This window comes from Pagrus major, chromosome 4, assembly GCF_040436345.1.
Source record: "Pagrus major chromosome 4, Pma_NU_1.0".
NCBI classification, from domain to species: Eukaryota; Metazoa; Chordata; class Actinopteri; order Spariformes; family Sparidae; genus Pagrus; species Pagrus major.
Genome location: NC_133218.1, coordinates 29,722,813 through 29,743,178, shown reverse-complemented (window position 1 = coordinate 29,743,178; position 20,366 = coordinate 29,722,813). Strand labels below are relative to the sequence as shown.

The following is a 20,366-nucleotide window of genomic DNA, read 5'->3' as shown; positions in this document are numbered from 1 at the left end:
ATCCTCACTGTAGCTGCTGAAGTCTTGCCTTAGCTCTTCCATGGGGGTCATTGCTCCATGTCACAATCCTATGCTGTCCTGAGTGTCTGCTGAGCTGCTGTTCAGTGAAATACGTTGTGAGGAGCCTGGCAGGATATCTGGATGAATCCACTTGAGAGGTCCAAGCAGAAATCTTCTGAAAGAAGTCACACTCTGAGATGTATGATAATGTCAAAAAAAGTTAGTCTCTTTCCTGCTCAGCTTTTTCTGAAATCTTTTGTGTCTTTGTTCAACAGTCCTACAGTAGTTCGTCAGTGCTTCTTGATAGATGCAGAGTGCCGTTCAAACTCTGTCTGAAGATCCTACTCTACTTCAAGACGGTGCAAAAGCTCTCTTCTAGATGGTTCTGAGTCCTCTGTGGCACTGTTTGGGTAAGTAGCTGCTGCTTGTGCGACATGCAGTATGCTTTTAGACTAAATTTATCGAGAGTGTTCTGGGAATGGACTACTTGGAGGAAATCTGAGAGGGTCCAGAGGTGCTGGACCCTTTTGCCCGTCTGAGGCCAAAGTCTCATTACACACACACACACACACACACACACACTCATTCACACAAATTCAAACAAACATACATGCATTGTGGATTTGTGAATTGACGACATATGACATTTCATATGTTTAAACACATGGATCAAATCTGTCAGGGCAAACATTGAACAGACACCATCTATACATGTCTCTGTGTGTTTTTATCGTCTGTGTAGCGCTGACTTTGTGAGAGAAAACAAAAATATTTTCTGAAGTCACCTTGCATCACATGCAGACACACCAGTGAGCTTCCATGTGGGGACAGAGGCAGCATCTGAAGGCAGCAGTGTGGTGACTGAAGCGTATTCGCCATTTGACTCTCGCTGCTTTTGATACTCAAGCTAAGAGAAGCTCCATTCGCAGTCTCAGATATCTCTTGAAGACCGGTAAAGGCACTGCAGGACACAGCTCTGCATGACAGGGACAAGATCCTTGTGCACTTAAGTCTGTTTCAGCCAGGATGTCTTTCTACAGTTTAGATTCAAGTATATACAAATGATTGTTACTTAAAAATACAGTGGGCAGTTGATGCTATATGCTGTACTTAGTAGCTATTCTTGTAAGATTGGTTATAACAGCTACAAAATCATTATGTCAAGAACAAATTAACTTTGCTTCTGGCCTGTGTTGACAGCACTGACAGTAACAGCAAGCACCCATTCAGCTGCAAACCTCCACGATCCAAAGTATTTGAACCATCTGTGGATTGTGAAGTTTAGAGTGATCAGTTCAATCTGTCCAGTTCCGTGTTCGAAATACAAATACAAGGAACATACACACACGAAACACAAAAGAAATGTAAAATGTCTGTACATTTATACAATTAAAGGCATACAGAAGTGTACATTGTGACATGCTGCCGACACAAAGTGGAGTTGTGTTTCTTCACCGGTTACAAATAAAATCACCACACAGTCTATGGAGTACAAAGCATAACAAATGTTCTACATACAAAAAGAATAAATGTACACACGTTTCATGTGCACTTTTTTTTTACATGCTGCAAATCTGACGAAATATATTCAAAATATTCATATGTAAAAACAGACATGCAAGACAAACCTGTAAAATCGCCCAATAAAAATGTTTGTTGCCAAATCGGCTACCATTGCACACACATGATTGTGTCTACCTAGCTTCTCATATTGTGTGCACCTGCAGGGGAGTGTGCAGAACACTGTGATAGTACTATAAAAACTTGAACACAGCCAAACCTGCAAACACACATGAAGACATACAAAAGCAGCACCTGCGATTACGGAGTGTAAGGAGAAGAAACGCATTGATTTCATCTTTCACCTTTGAATACACTGTATTGTACTGTACAAGATGACTCATTTAATCTTTTTATTACCAAGCTTATTCTACAATGTGTATTTTTTTAGATTATGTGTGTTTTCATTTTAGTTTGAGTGGATCAAAAAATACTCATAAAGTTACAGTGAGCTTGATTTATGAAGTTTAACATAAAACACACTAAATGCAAACAATACCATTTTATGACCAGACAGAGCCTCCGGAAAACAGCCTGAATGTTTCCTCAACAATGTTTTGCTTACTTACAGGACAACCACGCCTCAATAAAGGCCAGATAAAAACAGATTCCCTCGCCAGATAAGATGAATATCTTCAAAGATGATGACCTTTACCCGATGAATGTGTCCTTCTTGATTTTGGCAGCCTAGATCGGGACCTCACCTCCAAGTCCTGTTTGTGTGTGATCAGTTTCATATTCCATCCACAGCGTTTATGTAGCGTAATATGCAGAGTTTACTGTCTTTTGCGTATCTTGCATTGTCCATTCAGAACCCATGTTAGTTCGTTAAAAAACACTCATTACATTTCTTCTCTTTGGCAACGAAAGTGATTTCAATCGTGATACCGACTGATACACGTGTTTCAGTCATATGTGTTTTCCAGTCAGAAAGAAGAGCGGTCGGTCCTCCTTGGCGTTGGCAGTCTGGAATTCATCGCTGAGCCTGAATCTCCACTCCTCCTCGAGCTCCAGCCTGCCCACCGTCTGCCTCAAGGAGCTACGATCTGCACTGATGACACACAGAGTCGCACCTACAGGAAGGCAGACAGGAGGGAGAGGGACAGAGACTTTAACTATGACATGGAACTCAAAATTACTTCAGGATGCCTTCCTCACTGTCTCTCATAGCCAGAGCTACACAATGTTGTTCTGGTAATGTTTTTTTTTTTTGTTAGGAAGATGCTACATGTACCGCATTTAGGCACTCAACATTACATATGCGCCACCTATAACACACATACCGGTATATGTTTTCATTGTCTGTATTTGGTCTGCCTTTGTACCTTTGAGGAAAGAGAACTTCTTGAGGAAGCCAGGAGTCACAAAGGAGTCGGCGAAACAGAGGAGAAGGCCACTGAACAGCAGCCCCGTGGTGCTGATGTTGACAGAATGAGGTCTGGAACTCACAAAACACACCGTCACCTGCAGGAGGAAAGGAGAGTGTGACTTTTATATACTGTACGTTGAAATCTAGGGAATGGTTAAAGGTGAATAATTTTCTGTGAACAAATATGCTGTGATTGTGTGTGTGTGCTGTGTACCTCATGTCCCAGGTTGAGGTAACAGTCCACAGACAGTACAGGGTGTGTGTAGTTCTTGGTGCTGAGTGGAAACAGCTTCTGGCTGGTGTGCTGGAGGTATTTTTCCAGTAGGAGCTGAGCTGGTGTAGCCAGGAAAAGGTGCTTGCTGTCTGGAGCACAGACGTACTGCGAGGGCCCCACTGAGGTGGGAACATCTGTCATCTGGAGAAATATCAAAGTTTTGTTTAATAATCTACAATATCTTTCATAACCACAACACCACAACTACCATAAATACTATAAATAATATGATGTGTCGTCTTTCTGTTGTACATATTTTAAATTGAGGAACTGAATGTGGAAACCATAGAAATCATACAAGTGATTGACTGTTAAACCCGGAGCAAAATCAAGTACATTAATTGTAGTACTCACATTTTATTTTGCATACCAAATGCAATTTACTTGAACAATAATTGGTTGTTTGTTTTTGAGGAATAATTTACAAGATTCTTTTAATCAGTTTCTTTATTCCCCTCTGTGAGTAATACATGATGTGCTTCACGTGTCAGTATCTACCTTGGTCTTGATGATAAATGTCCTGTATCCACCGATTGCGATCTGCTTCTTCATGACGCTGAAGCTGTTGAACCGACAGACGAGCAGTCCGGCGCTGTGTAGCCTCAGGGTGAAGTCCACGTCGTGACAGGTGAAGCGGTTCTGGTCGTACTGGACGTTCTGACTCCGGTCCACATTGAGGAGGAGGAAGTCATGAAGGTGACCTCTGGAGAAGGGCTCCCTCTGTTTGTTACCTGGATTAATCACACAAAAATATTCATATGTTTCTCATCGTGATAAACAAAGCTAAAATGCAATATTACAACACTCGAAAAACATTGATTTTGTCAGCCATACAGGCCGTGAACTGGATAATAAAAAGATGCGAGATATAGCTTGGAAAATATCTGTAGTCTAAAAAAGCAACCAGTGAAGGTGATGAAGACATAACAATCTATATCTGCAGTTAAGATCTGAGGCATCAAAAACAAGTAGAGTCTGCCCTGGGTGTTTCATGGAAACTTTATGAACACTTGTTGAGTTGTCTAAATGGTTCTTGACTTTTTCGAGGCTTCTGAGATTGTATCATTGACCTCCTGACCTGTTAGTCCACGGCTGCTCCACTTCCTGATCCCACAGAGTCCGTAGTGGGCCAGGTCTGGACAGGCCTCCATGTGCTGTAACACCTGCTTCAGTGACACAGCATGCTCCACTGGACCGCTAACGACAGCAAGAAGCAAACAGTGGCTATGTCAAAACTAATGCATAAAATTAATAAACATATTCTTTCTTCAACTGCAAGTAAAAGCTATTTTCTCCTAGAGACGTATTCATGTAATGTGTATGTGTGTACGTACTTGCGTGCGTCCAGGTCCACTGCGTTCCACATGACACAGGAGTCATCAGCCAGGATGATGAAGGGCCAGACGTCACCTGCTGGGCCTCCTCCCTCCAAACGCCGACTGCGCTCCAGCTCCAAGTTATGATACGAAAGCTCTTTAATCAGGAAGTGAGCAGCACCTGTAGGAGATTGGGGATCAGTTACTTAGGTGGTGGATCATGAAAGAAATTGCTGATATTGACATTTCAGTACTGTATGTGTCAGTGTGAGTGCTAGGAGGGAAGGAATCCCGAAAGTAATAACAGTTACATACCTATTCCAGCTCCATTGAAGACAGTGGGCAGTACCAGCATGATGTGGTTGGGCCAGTACTTCTTATACACAGCCATCTCATACTCCTTGACCACCAGGATATGTAGATGTGAGGCTCCGTCCATAGCGTGGTACAGGTTGAACAGGCCGTGCTCATGACGGCCAGTTGTCGGGGTGAAGATTGGACTCTTGATGCAGTCTGGGCTCTGAGGTAGTGGAAGAAAAAAAAAAACACGTTATACTATCATGACAAAATAATGTTAAATACAATATATAATGCATATATTTAGACATTTCAACATAATCTTGAAAAGGCAGAGGGGAGGGGAAAAGATGAAGAAAGATTAGTAAATGTTTTGACTTCTATTAAAGCAAGAATGTATAGTAAATCAGCAGTTTTGGGTCTGACAATCCTCCAGGGGTCTACAAGGATACAGGATGCAGAGAGACGATTATATGATCAGATGCCAGTGTGGTGGTCAGAGGTTGTGATCAGAAGTTTTTTTAGTGTTGATAAATGTACAAAATATCTTCTCAAACAGAAATCTTCTGTGCCACATGTTTAAGAATGAACTCTGATCCACTTGGCTGTAGGACGATCTGAGCCATAGTCTGGCCTATAGCACCACCTAGTGGAGTTTACGGGTGTTGCACTGTGGTCAACCCTGAAAATCCCCACTGAAATGCGATGATAATGTATTGTGGTCTGTGGGTGAGTACAAAGGAGGAATTGACTTAACAATAATAACATTTCTAAACAGGAATTGAATATTTAACTATATCACTGTTCTACTGCTATGTTAAGAAGGCTCAAAGGTTTATGCATATCACCTTAAATCTGATTCAATTTTTTGTTTTTATTTATCTTCATCATGACAGGAACATTTTAGAGCATTTAGTGGCAAGGTAAACTATTGATATCCTCAGTGGCTGTGATCTTCAGCCTAAGGTGCCAGCAGACTCCACCAGAAATGCTTGCTGGATCATTGAACTGTTTTGGAACCAGCCTCCCCCGACACCTTGCAGCATTTGTTCAGCAAGCAAGTTTAGAAAGTAAGCTGATTTGATTTATTTGTTTCACCACTATTTCTGTTATTTTCATGTGTACAAACAAGTGCGACAACATGAACAAATGGCGTTTCGACCTGTCTTTTCAAACAGCAAGCTCTTTTCTAGCATAACCAGCTGGTAAAAGGAATCATTATAATGTGTTATTCGCTAGTTCACTAAGAAAGGACTTACCCAATCAGATGTGAGTGGCAGCCGCATGCTCTCCAGCTGGCCTCCTGGTTGGCTGAAGCTGAAGTAGTGCTCCTTAGACTTTGGGATGATGAAGTAGAGCTGGATCTCTTCCCCAAGCAGCAGATGTGTGAATGTGAAGGCATGCAGTGTTGACTCATACATCTGAACATAAGGTTAGAGAGGACATTCAGCATCACCTGTGACATTCACATATTTAAAGACATCAGATTGTGTGTCTGTTGTGTCCTGCTCACCTGATATCTGGGGTTGAAGCCCAAGTACTGATGACACTGTTCACAGTGGTGGTAGGTGTTGTAGGCTGCATATTTAGACAGCTTGATCCTAGAAGTCCGCCTGCGTAGGTACACATCCTCCTGACGAACAGGCGGTCCTTGGAAAGACAACAGGGGCAAAGACAGATGAGGACAAAAGCACAACATAAAGGTAGTTTTGAGGAAATGTTTGGATTTACAAGCAACAAACATTTGGAGAAGATGAATGTTCTGTGATTATACTTGTGGTTGTGTGTTATGACTGTGCCTACCCTCAGCACTGGGTTTATATCCAGGGCCATAGACAGAGCTGATGTCATCGTATTTGGGGTCATGGATGGTGTAGTCAAAGGGTATCGTCTTCATGATGTCTGGGTTTGGCCAGGAAGCATTGGGTGGGTGGTACTGCACCCCCTCTGCCTGGGCACCTAAATAAGAAACACATTTACAAGCATTGCACATTTGTTGATAGAACGGGGAATATTGTAGATTCAAATCTTTTCCTGACAAAATCCTAGAAAGCAAAACACTGACAAACAGAAAACAGTTGGAGAAACAAAAATATATAAAATGCATCGGACTAATGGCAGCATCAAATATACTGACTGTAGTTGATGTCTTCTTCATCGTAGATATCCACCTCCATCAGCCTGATCAGCATCCGGGACAGAATACCCAGGAAGTGCAGGTACGCTCCTGTCTTACCCACCTGACCGTGGAAGGAACAAAAGGAAATGAAGTTACAGATCAAGCAGAGCCTGAGCTTGTCTTTGCATAAAAGAAAGAAATGAAGACAGAAAGTACCTGTGGGGGTCCACTGAGCAGCAGCCTGCGAGGGTGAAAGTTGTCACTTCGTCCTTCGGTGCGGTTGCTGCTGTCCATGTGGTAGGAGCGGGGGATTGTCCACTGGCGATAGTACAGTGACTGTTCTGTACATGTCATCATCTTGCTCAGCAAGGGCCTACAAGACAAAGTTCATTATTACATGTCTTCTAGTGAGACTTCCAGCATCGAATCTTTCCAGGACACACTGATACTACATTATAGAACAAAACTACATAATGTCCATTCCAGTTACAGTTGAGTAATGGAGTTTTATTCCTGCAATACCATCAATTTTTTAAAAAGCAAATTGACAATTTTTGATACATTTGAAAATGTTCAAGGATTTATCGAGTTGTTGGACTGCTAGATGCTTTAAAGGTATAGTAAAGAGACCATTACATCACTATTTTGTTATGTTTGAGTTTTTTTACTTAGACATGTTCAAATAATGCTAACTGTGCATAGCATTAGCAGTCCATGAAACTTCTAAATATTGTTAATGTCGCGTTACATCTATATCATACTGTATGTGTCAGTTTTACCTGAAGCTGCTTGCCCATGCGACAGACATGTGTGGCAGGAACGAAGTACATCTTGGAAGCCCGCTGCTGTCACTGACTGTGATGATATCATAGAGGGCACGGGGGAGCAGCACAGAAGGTGGGCGACTCACCCCCCGTGCCCAGGAGCAGCTGAGGTGAGGAGAGGAGGCTCGTGGGGACAAAGAGCCAGAGGAGGTGGATTTGGAGTGCTGGCGGCGAGACTGTGCAGGGGGAAGCGGTTGAGGTTGAGGGTAGGAATTTGTTTGAGATAATGGCTGATTTTGACTCTGAATTTGTGGTTGTGGCTGCAGCTGGGAGGTTGTTTGGGCCTGGGAATAGCTCTGCACTTGAGCCTGGGTTTGGTGGTGTAGTGGAGGTTGAGGATATGGAAAAGACTGAGATGGGGGCTGGGGTTGAAGTTGAGTCTGTGATTGTGAGGGATTTTGTATGGTGTCCATGGTCCCTTTCTGGATATTTGGAGAGGCAGTGCTTTGGGCAGGGAAGGGATCTAAACCTCCACTGTCTGGGCATGACTGGAGCTGCTGGCTGGAAGACAGAGGTGAGTCCCCTGCAAATGAAAAGAGGAAAATACATTAGCCACTACATCAGTGAAGACATTTAAAATATTTTAAAATCAGTTCATCTCATCTCACCATTCTCCTGTCCCTCTTCCTCCTCATTGTCAGTGCTGCTGAGTTTCTCTGCATCGCTCTCCAGTAAGTCACTCCCTGGTCCGGGGTTGTGTGGGGGTCGTGACTCTGCCCGCACTAGATAAGCAGCCAGTCCAAGCTCTTGTTCGAGTGTGGTTCGCTGAAGGTAGGAGCAGTTTATCACTCTAAGATCGCAGTACTTCAACGACCTGTGGGCAAAATTAATTCACTGTTTTTAACTCCAGAACACATGTATTTAAGCTTCTGTCGCTTTCCTGAGAAAAACAATGGTGTTACACATACCAATTAGTACAGACTGATGATCTAGATGTTGCTACATGTTCCCTCAAAGAAAAACTGGGTGGTGAAACTACAGTACATGAGGGGTTGGGAACAAACAAACTCAAGTTTCATGATCAGAACTGTGTACCTGGGCAGTGATTCTCCCAGTGGTTCAGCTCCTGACAGGATCAGGATGCAGGGAAGGGCCTCCAACTCCAGGTAGCTCCGAGGAACCCAGTCAGCATCCTGGATCTTCAGCCATGTCTGCAGAACAAAGAACACACATTTTTTCATCTCTCTGATTGTGAGCTCATCTATTCATGAAATGATTTATAATAATGAAATAATAAAGTTTATTTGTATAGCACTTTTTAAAACATGGTAACAAAGTGCTTTAAAGAACAAAATAAAAACAGTACACTGAGTCTATATAAAAACAGGAAAACATAAATAAAAACTGAGAACATAAAACAAAAAACAAAGTATAGAATAAAAGCACGTAAATTATAGTAGTATTACGTAATTAGTATTACAAGAGGCATCGAAGCCCAGCAAACAACAGATTTACTATAAAAAGCTTTAAAAGTAAGTTTTGAGGAGACATTTAAAAAGAGGAACAGACTTTGCAAATGTATCCCCACCTTGATCTGATCAGTGAAGCTCTGTCCAATATTCAGAGCTTGGTTTGGATTCCCCAGTATGATTTCAAAGCTCTCCTCCAGACCCAGCTGCCTCCTAACTCTGGACAACCGTCGGTGGGCCCATGCTGCCAGAGCCAAAGAGGGGATCCGCAGCAAGACCATGTGACCGTGGTGGGCGGGACATTGCTGGGCGGCAGTGAGCAGTGATTGCACAATCTCCAGGGTCTCCACAGAGCTGTGTTTGTGGAGATTTTGGGAGCCGCTGATTCTGCCGGATGCCGCCATCAGAGCTACGCAGTAGTGTTGGATCAGAACTGTAGTCCGGATCACAGCACTGTGCAGTTTAGGGAACCTAGCAGACAGAGTTTGTAAGGCTCTTGTTTTTTACATGTCCATCTGCAAGTTAAGTCCAAATTCTTTGTGAAGTGTGTTTGTGAAACATGTGTGTGTTTATGCTACCTTTCTTCCAGAGCAGATGCCATGCTTTCAAAGGAGGAATCATAACGCATCAGAGGCAGGCTGCTCCCTGAACGGGTCGACTCTAAAAGCTCTGACACGCCAAAGTACCGCGTCCTCTCGTGATACAGGTCCACATCCTACACACATACACGATGTTAGGGTAAGCACAAATTCAAGTGAACTCCCAGTCAATCACACACAATCATCTATCTTACATTACTGAATGCAGAGGGCCAGTGGATCTCATTGTAGGGGCTGATGCGAGTGAACTGTGTCTGCAGAGCGAAGGGGAAGGAGGTGACGTGGAGAATTAGGATGTTTGGAGCATCTCGGACCTGTCGGGAGTTTAACAGTTGGTCCACCAGACCCAAACCACTGTCTGAGCTACTGCAGGATGCACTGATTGAGAAAAAAAGAGACAGAGACTCAGAGAAAGAGACAATACACTTGATACCAGGCAGACACAGCCATAACTCTGCATCACTATGGATTTCTTTCTTATTTTCTTGTCTACCTGTTAATGTCACAGTGGGCGTGGTCATGGACCAGGATGTAGAGTGTGTAGGAGTTGCTGTATGCCTCCTGGATGAGGCTGTCAATTCGGGCATGAGCGCACTGATCCATCTTGACCACGTAACGCTCAGCCTCCCGTTGAGACACACAATCCTGGTCTAAACTCCCAAGCTCCTGAAGGACACCTGAGACACCGACAAAGAGAAAGACGGCGGTAGAGTGTCAAAAAATACATCAACATGCACACACACAAAATAAAATGATTCTCCTTGTCTCTCAAGAAGAATGAAACAAAAAACAACTGCTGACAGAGAAATCATCATGTAGCTAACCAGAGCTCCAGAGATGGCGAACGGTCTGCTGAAATGTGACCTCGGAGGGTGGGACCAGGATGAGAAAGCTGACCCTGTCGAAGGAGCCGAGGTCCAGGTTCTGTGTGCTGGAGTCTGCTATGGCACAAACATGCGACAGCAGCTTCCTGGCGACTGCTAGCTGGATGGGCCGAACCTCACGCCACTCTACGGAGTATTCTGCACACATACAAACACATAATGATTATCCTGGTCTCAACTTTGCACATTTACTGGTAAAAGGAGGGAGGAATATAAAAAGTAAGGAAATACATTACATACACAGTGAACTTTTCAATCTGTCTGTTTCTCACCTGAACAGGTATCTTTGGGACTTGAAGCTCTCTCTTTAGGGCTGGGTGAGTCTTTTGGACACTGTGTGTGTGAATCCTTTGGACTGTGTGTGGTTTTAAGACTCCTCTCTTCAGCTGACTCCTGACTGCTGGATAAGGGAGATGGCTCGTTGCTGTCCACAGTGGCACTATCCAGCAGGGAGTCCATATCACCATCTGAGGAACAGCAAGGCCACATTAATATGAATGCACCGCAGAAACAGATGTGCATGTACAAACGAGCAGACAGTCGTACACACCTTGTCCGAGGGAGTTGCAGTAGTGGATGAGTTCCTGGGCAACACCGGTGGAGAGCTGGTGGTTGATTTCTTTCAGACCCTCGTTAGGGGAGAACATACTCTCTGCTAAGGCACGACACTGATGTTTACCTGAAACACACAAACATAAATACCCAGAATTAAAAAACTGTTTTTAAATCTTTTTGTCTCGTTCTCAGGACAACTTAAACTTCCCACCTGTGACGACCACACTGGACTGTGTTTCCTGACCCGGTGCAGTAACAATTATGACCACATAGTTAGTGTTGTCAAGTCGTCCTTCCATTAACCTGCTGAACGTCTGCTGGATGCCTTGAGCCAAAGATCCAATATGCTCCCCCAACACTACCACACCCTCTCCACAGGATGATGCAGCCAGCTGGGCGAGCCAGGGAAGCTGGCTCGGGGTCAGGGGTTGATGGCTCTGGGGAGGTAAGGACAGATGCTGGGGGAGTCCAGGCAGAGTGGATGGTGTCTGGAGAAAGAGAAGAAAATGATTAGCAATTTTATTTTATTTGTGACGACATACAGTAAAAACTTTGAGCTGCATTTTATGTATGAAAAATGCTGTCAACATAAAATATTATTATTATTAAATGCACAACAGGTCTTAAGGTCTTGTCTGAAGCATACATTTTACTTCTTCTTGTTTTTCCTTATTTGAGTTATTTTTTTTACACTAGGACAGACCCCTCAGACGCCCTGTCTCACCTCTATGCCATAGTGCCTCCCTTGGGTGGCCGGTGTTTGAGGCTGTTGGTACTGTCTGATCTCGCTGAGGTGGGACTCCCTCCATGACCGCATGAATATCTGCTCCAAGTCCTCTATCAGGGGCACCTGGTCAGGGCCTTGGATGAACATAGGTGAGAGTGAAAAGAAACACAGTGAGTATTCTGAAGAGAACTCTCAAATACATTTTTACGGAATAGCTTAGTTGAACATGTTATTTTGTCTGCCTCCCAGTGGCCATCATGAGGCACAGCAATGACATCATTAAGGCTCAGTCACTTGCCTCCTCTCTGCTGTCCCACTGTGTATGATTACAGCATTTATTGTGATTTAAGACTGACCTAGCTGAACAAGGTAGTAGACAGTAAGTAGAATCTGCATCTCAGTCGACAGTGGCTGAATGGGTGATGGTCCATAGTGCTGGTAGACTCTGGGGAGTGTCTGGGAGCTCAGGTAACAACTCTGGAGGAGAGAACTGACGAGCACTTCACTGACATTGCCAGTCAGCTGAGGGAGTGGGCCGTGTCCTGTGTCAATGAGAGGCAGACAGATAAAATAGATGAACACAGTGAGGTGGCAGAGAATTAGAAGTTACCATTCCACAAAACACGCGTAGAGATGTAATGTTACAATTATAATGTATTGGATATACAAGTCAGTGCCATCGGGCTCAAAAGTAGCTATCGCAAACAAAAACAACAAGACTGTTTAAAAGAACATATTTTATCATGACCTATGATAGATTTTATTTTGCTGTACGCAGGTATACAATGTTTTTTTCAGTTACATTATGAAAGTCTTAAACTGCAACAAACCCAAACAGAGATCAGTCAAGTAAGTGGTGGGAAAATGCAGTTCTATCTACTCCCAAAGGAGAGACCTTTAATAACAGGGATAGGAATATGTGACAGGAGACATAAAGAGCAGCTAAAGTGGTGGAGAACACAGCAAATTACAAGATGGGTGGTGAGGTGAAGCGCAGATAGGTAATGAATGAGATGGGAAAACAGGAAGAAAAGTACACACCATACTACATAAAAAGTAGATGGAGCATAGGGAAGGTGGATGAGTTGATAGGTGATACAAAAGGGTGAAAAGGGTGGAGGAGGCGAAGGGTGGAGGGGAGGGCAAAAAGGTTGAGAGAGAGCCTCGGGTTTTAGCTGACCTCTAACCTGTGAGGAGAGGTGAGCTAAAATGACCATCTGTTGGGTGATTACTGCAAACCTCACCTGTTCACCTGCCTGAGAAAGTCCAGCACTGACAGCTGGGTGGAAAATGGATACCAATCACCAACTAGTCAAGAAGGATTTTGACTGATTAGTCAGTCAAATAATGGTATTAATAATCTACAACTGCATGTGCTGTGGGTGTGTGTGTGGCTGCTTAAGAAAAACAAAGTGCACCCTGTCGTCATAAATCACTTATATAACTGTTCATCTGACCTTTAAAGATGACAGGTTGTAGTCTGCAGGTGTGTAGCAGCTGATCCGGGATTGTTACAGACAGCCCTGAGGGAGCGAGTGGGGTCAAGGACCCCTGCGATGAACTCAGCGGGGCTGCAGTCTCTGGAGAAAGCACAGAAACACATTTACATTTACACAAAGACACACAGAAACACTGAAGGCAACACAACACACAATCTTATTTACACATATAGCATTGAATAAATATCTCCAACCACATGTTTTTCTGATATATTCTTCTGTATCTATGTCTCTACCTGATCTTGCTCCAGTTGCGATGACAGAGGGCATCGATAATGTTGTTAAGACTGATGAAGATGGTGGTGTCTTCCCAGAGCTCTCTGGCAGACTGTTAGCAGATGACTCAGGTGACCAGCCTTTGTGTCTCTTTTTTGGAGGTCCAGCATTTGTATGGGGACCTGCAGGTTAAAAAATAACATCATACAGTATATTAGCTTAAAAGTTTGTAGTTTACACTTTTACCATGTACATACATACATTACATTTTTTTCCCCTTTTTGGCATTTTTTCTGGCTTGGAAAAAAAGATCTTGTTGCTGCACATAAGTTAGGCAATTTCATTTGTTGTTTTTTTGGATTCATTGCTTTCTTCAATTTCAGTTTTCTTTAGGAATGATTTCCTGTATAGCTTAAATAATTCACTTTTCAAATTCCAATAAACCACAAATCAACAGAACATGCTCTAAATGAAGTTTTAGGATGGACTTCTGTCGATACAGTAATGGAAAACAGCTGTATTTTAGTCAAACGTTAACCCGTCTCTTCCTCTTCCTCCCTGTTGAAATGCAGCAATTGGGAAACACATAAAAGCTCCACTTGTTAAAAGGGTCATGAAAAAAACAACATCGGCAGGAAGGAAGCTTTTCATTCAGCGAGACAGCAGGAAAAAAGATGAGACGGAGCGGGAATTTTACAACCCTGGGTTATAGAGGTGACAGACAGAGGGAGAGGGAGGGAGACAGACAGAAAGACAAAAGACAACCCCCAACACACTATGCAGCTGGCTGGCTCCTGTATAGCAGGGTTGTTATAACACACACACACACACACACACACACACACATGCTGTTAGGCTGGCTCTCCCTTTCAGAGGTGTGAAGAGACCCAGGGGAGGGGCTTAATGACAACGGACACAAACTGACCATGTTTACATGCACACAAGAAGCCAGATAACAGTGAGAAATCAGATCAAAGTTACACATTAGATGATAACAATACATTACAGAACTACAATAACTTTAAGTATTCAGGTTAATACTGAGGAGCTTATTTTGTGACACATCATTTAAAAGTTTTATGAAATAGATGATATGCTCATGTTTATTGCTGGGAAATTTTTATGAGAAAATGAGATAAGATTCTTTTCTAAACTTTTGATTGTAAAATTGCAATAACGTTTGTGGAGTGAAGAGCATGTCTGAGAGGGGCTCAGGTTTCTCATTTAAACGACCTTTAAGCGATCAGGATGCTCCAGAAAGCAAGGAATAAAGTAAATGCAGATATGTGGGGATGTAGAAATTAAAGGGCACAAAATATAGTTTCTGTTTGGCCAAAAGGTTTGTATAATCAAAACTCCACACAAACCCCCTCTAATGATGAGATCAACTGTTAAACACCTTCATCTTCAGGATTTTCTCATTCACATTGATGCTGTAATGGGGAGTATGCATAGCTTCAATAACATAACTAAAACTAATGTGTCAGTCTTTCAAATTACATGTCACATACACACATGCTTTAGAACTGAATTCACCAGTGCGCACAATTTATACCTGTAGCTGAGGGTCTCCCAGGTCCTGACTGAGGCTGAGGCTGGGTGATTGAAGGAACAGCATGGTTGCCATTTGTCAACGAGTGGGGGACGTCAGCTATTTGTGGCAGACCAATTTGGTCTACGTGTGATCCTGATCCTGCTGTTTAAAGATAGATAGAGAAAATGAATTCATAACAATAAAGGCTGTGACTTTTTTCCTGAAAAATATTTCTGTGATTGTTACTTATTGCGTTCTCTCTGTCACTGCTTGTTTATGTGAGCTACATGTGTCTATCAGTATACCAAAGACCACAGGGCATACTTGATTGTGCTTTTCAAGCGTGTCCACATTTCTGTGTATTTTGCTGTGCGTTACCTGTGTAGCTGCCAGGTGTGTGTGACGGGTGAGTCAGTGCCATGTTTGGTGGATGTTCATCTGATGTCACATGGCCCTCTGAGAGGCTGGACCCCATCTGTCTCATCCTGCCATCTGAAACACACACAGACACACAAACTTGTTTGATATCCAGGGAAACAGAAATTTCAAGAGAAACAAGGTCATGGTCTGATGCAAAAAGACCTCTTCAGCATATTTTACAGATAACTCAGAAAACCTGCGTCTTGAAACAGGCTAGACTTAACATGACTACACAGCTCTGGAGTGTTAAAGGTAAAACAAATGGTGCTGCAGCAGAGGAGGAGTGAGTGAAGTGAATGACTGGTATGAAGGGATTTTAAGAGCAACCTCACATGTAATTTGAACACTGTTTCTGCTTCAGTCTGCAGGAATAACATTGTATGCTTCTCTCTTTCTCTTACTTCATACTCTGCTCAGACCAAAGCAAGAGTCCAGGAAAAGTTTTCTTTTTGCCAGGAATGAGCCCTAACCCTGTACTGGTTTTACTCAGGGTTGACGCTGACAGATGACCAGACAGGTAGCATAATTTCCATTTAGGTAACCACATAGATACCCCAGCGTCTGACTTTCATTCCTGTAAACTCTTAAACTTTACTCTTTCTTTCCTGTTACAGAAAAGAATAGAAAAGAAGAATCATGCAGAAACAACAGGATAAGATTAGAAACATTGAGAGAACGTAATATCTACAGGGTAAGTGTCCCTTCTCACAGGCTGTGTCCTTTTGCACCATTTTAATTTGATGGGTTACCTCCAGGCAGTGGCCTCTGTGTACACTCTATACTCTCATCTTTCACCTGTCCTGCAGGCTTTACTACCTGTCCATCTGGTCAGACCCATACACCCAGAGTTTCCAGATCTATACAAGCCAGATTTTTGTACACTACAGCCTAAATTTAGGATAAATCCTACAGCATAAATTGTGTGTGTGGTCTATTTATATTGATGTTTTTCTTCACTTGTTTTACTTGTTCACTTCACAGTTATATTTGAAAACTATGGCATTACGGTTAAAAACACAAAATGATTAAGACCTGACTCTTCCCAGCAGGTATGATCTTTCCTTTCAGTTAATAACTCATCCATGCGGTCATCTGAAAGTAATGTTTTTCAGTTGCAGTCTCACCTAGTGCAACTAAAATACAAATAATACGTTTGCATTTATTTTATCGTACTAGAGCGTTATTAATCAATTAACAAATATGAGTGCTTGTAACACATTTTAAATAACTCGGAATCACTTCAGTTGCCAAATACAACACATGTATGCATCTCCTACCGTATCCCCTCCAGCAGATGGGAGCTCCTTTGACCAGCACGCCCTGGTTGTTTCGGTACAGATGGTACTTCAAGTGCTTCTGTTTCTTGGGCTGGGTGCTGAGCTTCAGGTTTATGTGGTTGGAGAACTCTGTGAAATAGCGAAAGCCTTTCTCTCCACAGCCCATACAGTTCCCAGAGAAGCCTGGAGGGAGCACGCATACAGAAAATGTATGATTACAACTGTATTCATACAGTCACACACAAAACCATCTCGATACTGTCACAAATCAATGTGATCAAATTTAAACAAATAGTTAAACATTCATATTAAGAGTAATAACATTTTTTTAAATTGTTTATGTTTCCTTCTGATGGAGAGCTAGGCTAAGGGTCCAATCTAGTCTGTAGATCAATTTTCTTTTCTCACTCTTGAAAAGAGTTCGACAAACGGTGATGGCAGTGTGTCTCTGTTAGTCTCCTGTCTCACCCAGCAGTGCGTTGTGACCCCGTTCGTCTGGCAGGAAGCGACGGTCCACAGTACACACAAGCAGGTTCTCAGGGAGGGATGGGGACTTCACCCCGACCAACATGAACCCTTGGGGCACATCCAGTGGGTCTGATGCCAGCGAGGAGAGACGCAGGTCTCTGCCCGCCTGACAGAAGCCTGTTTGGTGAAAAAGACAAGAGAGGACGGCCATTTTTCACTAAATGATGTGGTAACTTTTCTTTAAAATCTTGATTATGTTGTCTTAATGTAGCAGAAATAAGAAAAGTATTAATATATAGTATTCAAACAGCTTTTCTGTTGCTCATTACCATTTATCTGCTGTCATTGAGATTTTTAGTACACCCGAATCATATTTTCTCCCTCCAACTACAACGCACAATCTACAGAACTGACCCTTGCAAGCTGTGTGACTACATATCCAGCAGAATGCACAACCAACCACACTCATCATATTTCCCTTAATGTATGTGGCTCTGGGGGTGTATGTTTTTGAGTACATACATGTGTATGTTTACAAACCATCTGTGGTGCAGCATCCCTCAGGTGGGGGCTTCATCTGATAGGGTATTGGAGGGCTGTTAGACTCAGATCCATCTTCATCATCCTCATCATCATTCTCTGTGCGGCCTGTTGGAGACATACACAAAAAAAAAACATATAGTTGTATAGGTCTGCAAATAACAAATATTTTCTATTTTATTGATTATTCTGCCAACTTTTTACAATTGGTAGATTCATTGTTTGGTCTACAAAACAGGGTTCCCATGCTTTCTTAAACATCAAATTTGACGACTTTTCAAAGACTTTCCAGGAACAATTCCCTCAAATTCAAGGACCCAACATGGCTTAGTCTGAGACATGAATTAAGGCTAATAACTGTTACAACACTGAGCATTTTATATTGAGAATTAGCAGGCTTTACAGAAGCTCGCAGACAACAATTAAAAAGAGAAAGAGGCTTGAATGTGTGAACACATTTATATACTAATGATCAAAAAAGTATCAAAAGAACTTTAATTTCTATTCTTGCTCAAAATATATACATTTATGCACTTCCAATGCCTCATGTCCATTTATGTCTATTTTCAAAAACTTTCAAGGCCTTGATTTCTTTCAAACTTTCAAGGATCCATAGGAACCCTGATAAAATGTCAAAATGCAGCTCTACAATTTGTCCTGGGGAACAAGAGTGACAAGCAGAAACAGATGCAATATCAGGATTCAGATTGGAAGAAATGAACACTTTTGCTGAACCCACCATCATGCGCCAACAGCTGCTCTGACTCGAGGTAGAGCTGTGAGAAGACAGGACGAGGCACGACAGTGTTCGACCTCAGTGACGCCTCAATGGAGTTATGAAGGACCTCTTCAAAGCGTGTGGTCCGCAGCTGGCCCGCATAGGAGTTCCCCATTAGTGTCCTGCCAAAAGGACCCAGTAACCTTGTGTTAGACACAAGAGTTTCTTACAAACTCACACAGTAATTTGTTTTCGTTTGCATTAACAATTTACCAAAATCCAATGTGTACAGTTGAACTTCAGACTTGAAACTCAGTCATGCTGCTTTCAGGTGCTTTAAGTACAGATTTACAGTAATATCTCATCAACAAGGTCTTTCAAGAAAGAGCTCTGATAGTAAAAAGGACTCTGTGATAAAAGAAAGAATACAAAGAAGGTCTGTTTACACTTTTTGAAGTCCTCTGACAATGAGGATAAATGTACTCCTAAATATTGTCAAGTCTAAGACACACATCCACACACAGACACATGCACACATACACACACACACACACACACACACACTCATGCACCAATGAACACACACAAACACTGAACAAAACATTTACTCACACAGGAACACACACAGGCCTGCACGCACATAAACACTGGTTACTCATGGATGGCATCCATCCAGACAGCATGCCATAAAATCAGCTGCACTGACAGAGTCAGGGCACCCTGACCTAGACGCTATTCCCTCTTACTCACTGTTTTCCTATTCTTTCTCTCCCTGATTCTCTCTGATTCTCTGTTTTTCTTTTTGGCCTGGTTCGCCTCGGTCATCTTGCTCTCGAACAGATGAAAAACAGCCAAAGAAAGCAATTCTTTCCATATACTATTTCAAAACTTGCGATGAAGACTGTTGTTGTTGCTGTTAAGGTAAGAATATCACCACAAGCACATTTTCAATGCACTTTAAATGACTTGAATCATTTCATCTTCGATTTAAAAATTAGAAGCACTGCTTGTGCTTAAGCAAGATGCTGAATGAATGATAAACACTGACTTAAGTCTCAGGGCAGACCCAAACACGTGTGCAGCAAACAAAACTGGGTCAGTGAGGAGGGAAATAACAAGATTGGATTGTAAACACCAACTTAATCCCCCTCCTCTAAACCTTGGACTGCCCATATGCTGGCTGCTACACACACACATACACACACACACACACAAGAAGCTACACATGACTGAGAAACTGTGGGGTAATAGACTCATTGACATGTCAGCATCTTGCTAACGAGCCTAATGAAAAGACTAGCCTGTCAGATTACAGATTTAAAGCTGTTTGTGTCTTACGATTCAAGTTAGCAGGACTACAGTTTCTCCTCAGAGTGATGACTGTATCTGTTACAAAACCACGAGTCTTGTGACCAACAGCAATTCGGGCCAAATCCCAGACAATATTAGACAAACAACAGCACTTTGATTTAACTAAATATAAAGGCGCACAGATGAATGAAAACAAAGCTGTCTCTGTCTCCAAAGTGCTGCATTGCTTTATAAACTCTTGTATCTCTTGGCAGCAAAATCAAAGTTAAAGGAAAACATTTCTAGCAGCCTGGATCACCACTGGCTTTTCATACAGGAACCAATGTAGCTAAGGAAATTCTAACACTTGCTCAACGCCAAAAATGAATCTTCATTTCCTAAATGGCTCCACATTTGTATGACTTTTCATTTGTGCTATGCCCAGGTTATGTTCCACACTGAGTCATGGGT

At 42.5% G+C, this 20,366-nt stretch overlaps 1 protein-coding gene across 1 annotated transcript; it reads right to left on the bottom strand.

The window, feature by feature from the left end:
- Window positions 1-2,469: 2,469 nt before the first annotated feature.
- greb1 (growth regulating estrogen receptor binding 1) lies at window positions 2,470-18,780 on the bottom strand. Its single transcript, XM_073464787.1, has 33 exons — window positions 18,627-18,780; window positions 17,888-17,995; window positions 17,348-17,524; window positions 16,880-17,062; window positions 15,561-15,674; window positions 15,204-15,335; window positions 13,669-13,830; window positions 13,391-13,513; window positions 12,290-12,475; window positions 11,931-12,067; window positions 11,418-11,694; window positions 11,202-11,330; window positions 10,924-11,118; window positions 10,592-10,789; window positions 10,261-10,444; window positions 9,962-10,145; window positions 9,747-9,883; window positions 9,288-9,639; window positions 8,795-8,910; window positions 8,368-8,573; window positions 7,715-8,282; window positions 7,152-7,308; window positions 6,954-7,056; window positions 6,620-6,775; window positions 6,330-6,466; window positions 6,076-6,237; window positions 4,835-5,039; window positions 4,538-4,700; window positions 4,282-4,400; window positions 3,702-3,934; window positions 3,144-3,344; window positions 2,886-3,024; window positions 2,470-2,633 (listed from the first exon to the last, which is right to left on the bottom strand). The coding sequence occupies exons 1-33, from the start codon at window positions 18,778-18,780 to the stop codon at window positions 2,470-2,472; spliced, it is 5,961 nt and encodes a 1,986-aa protein (XP_073320888.1).
- Window positions 18,781-20,366: the final 1,586 nt, after the last annotated feature.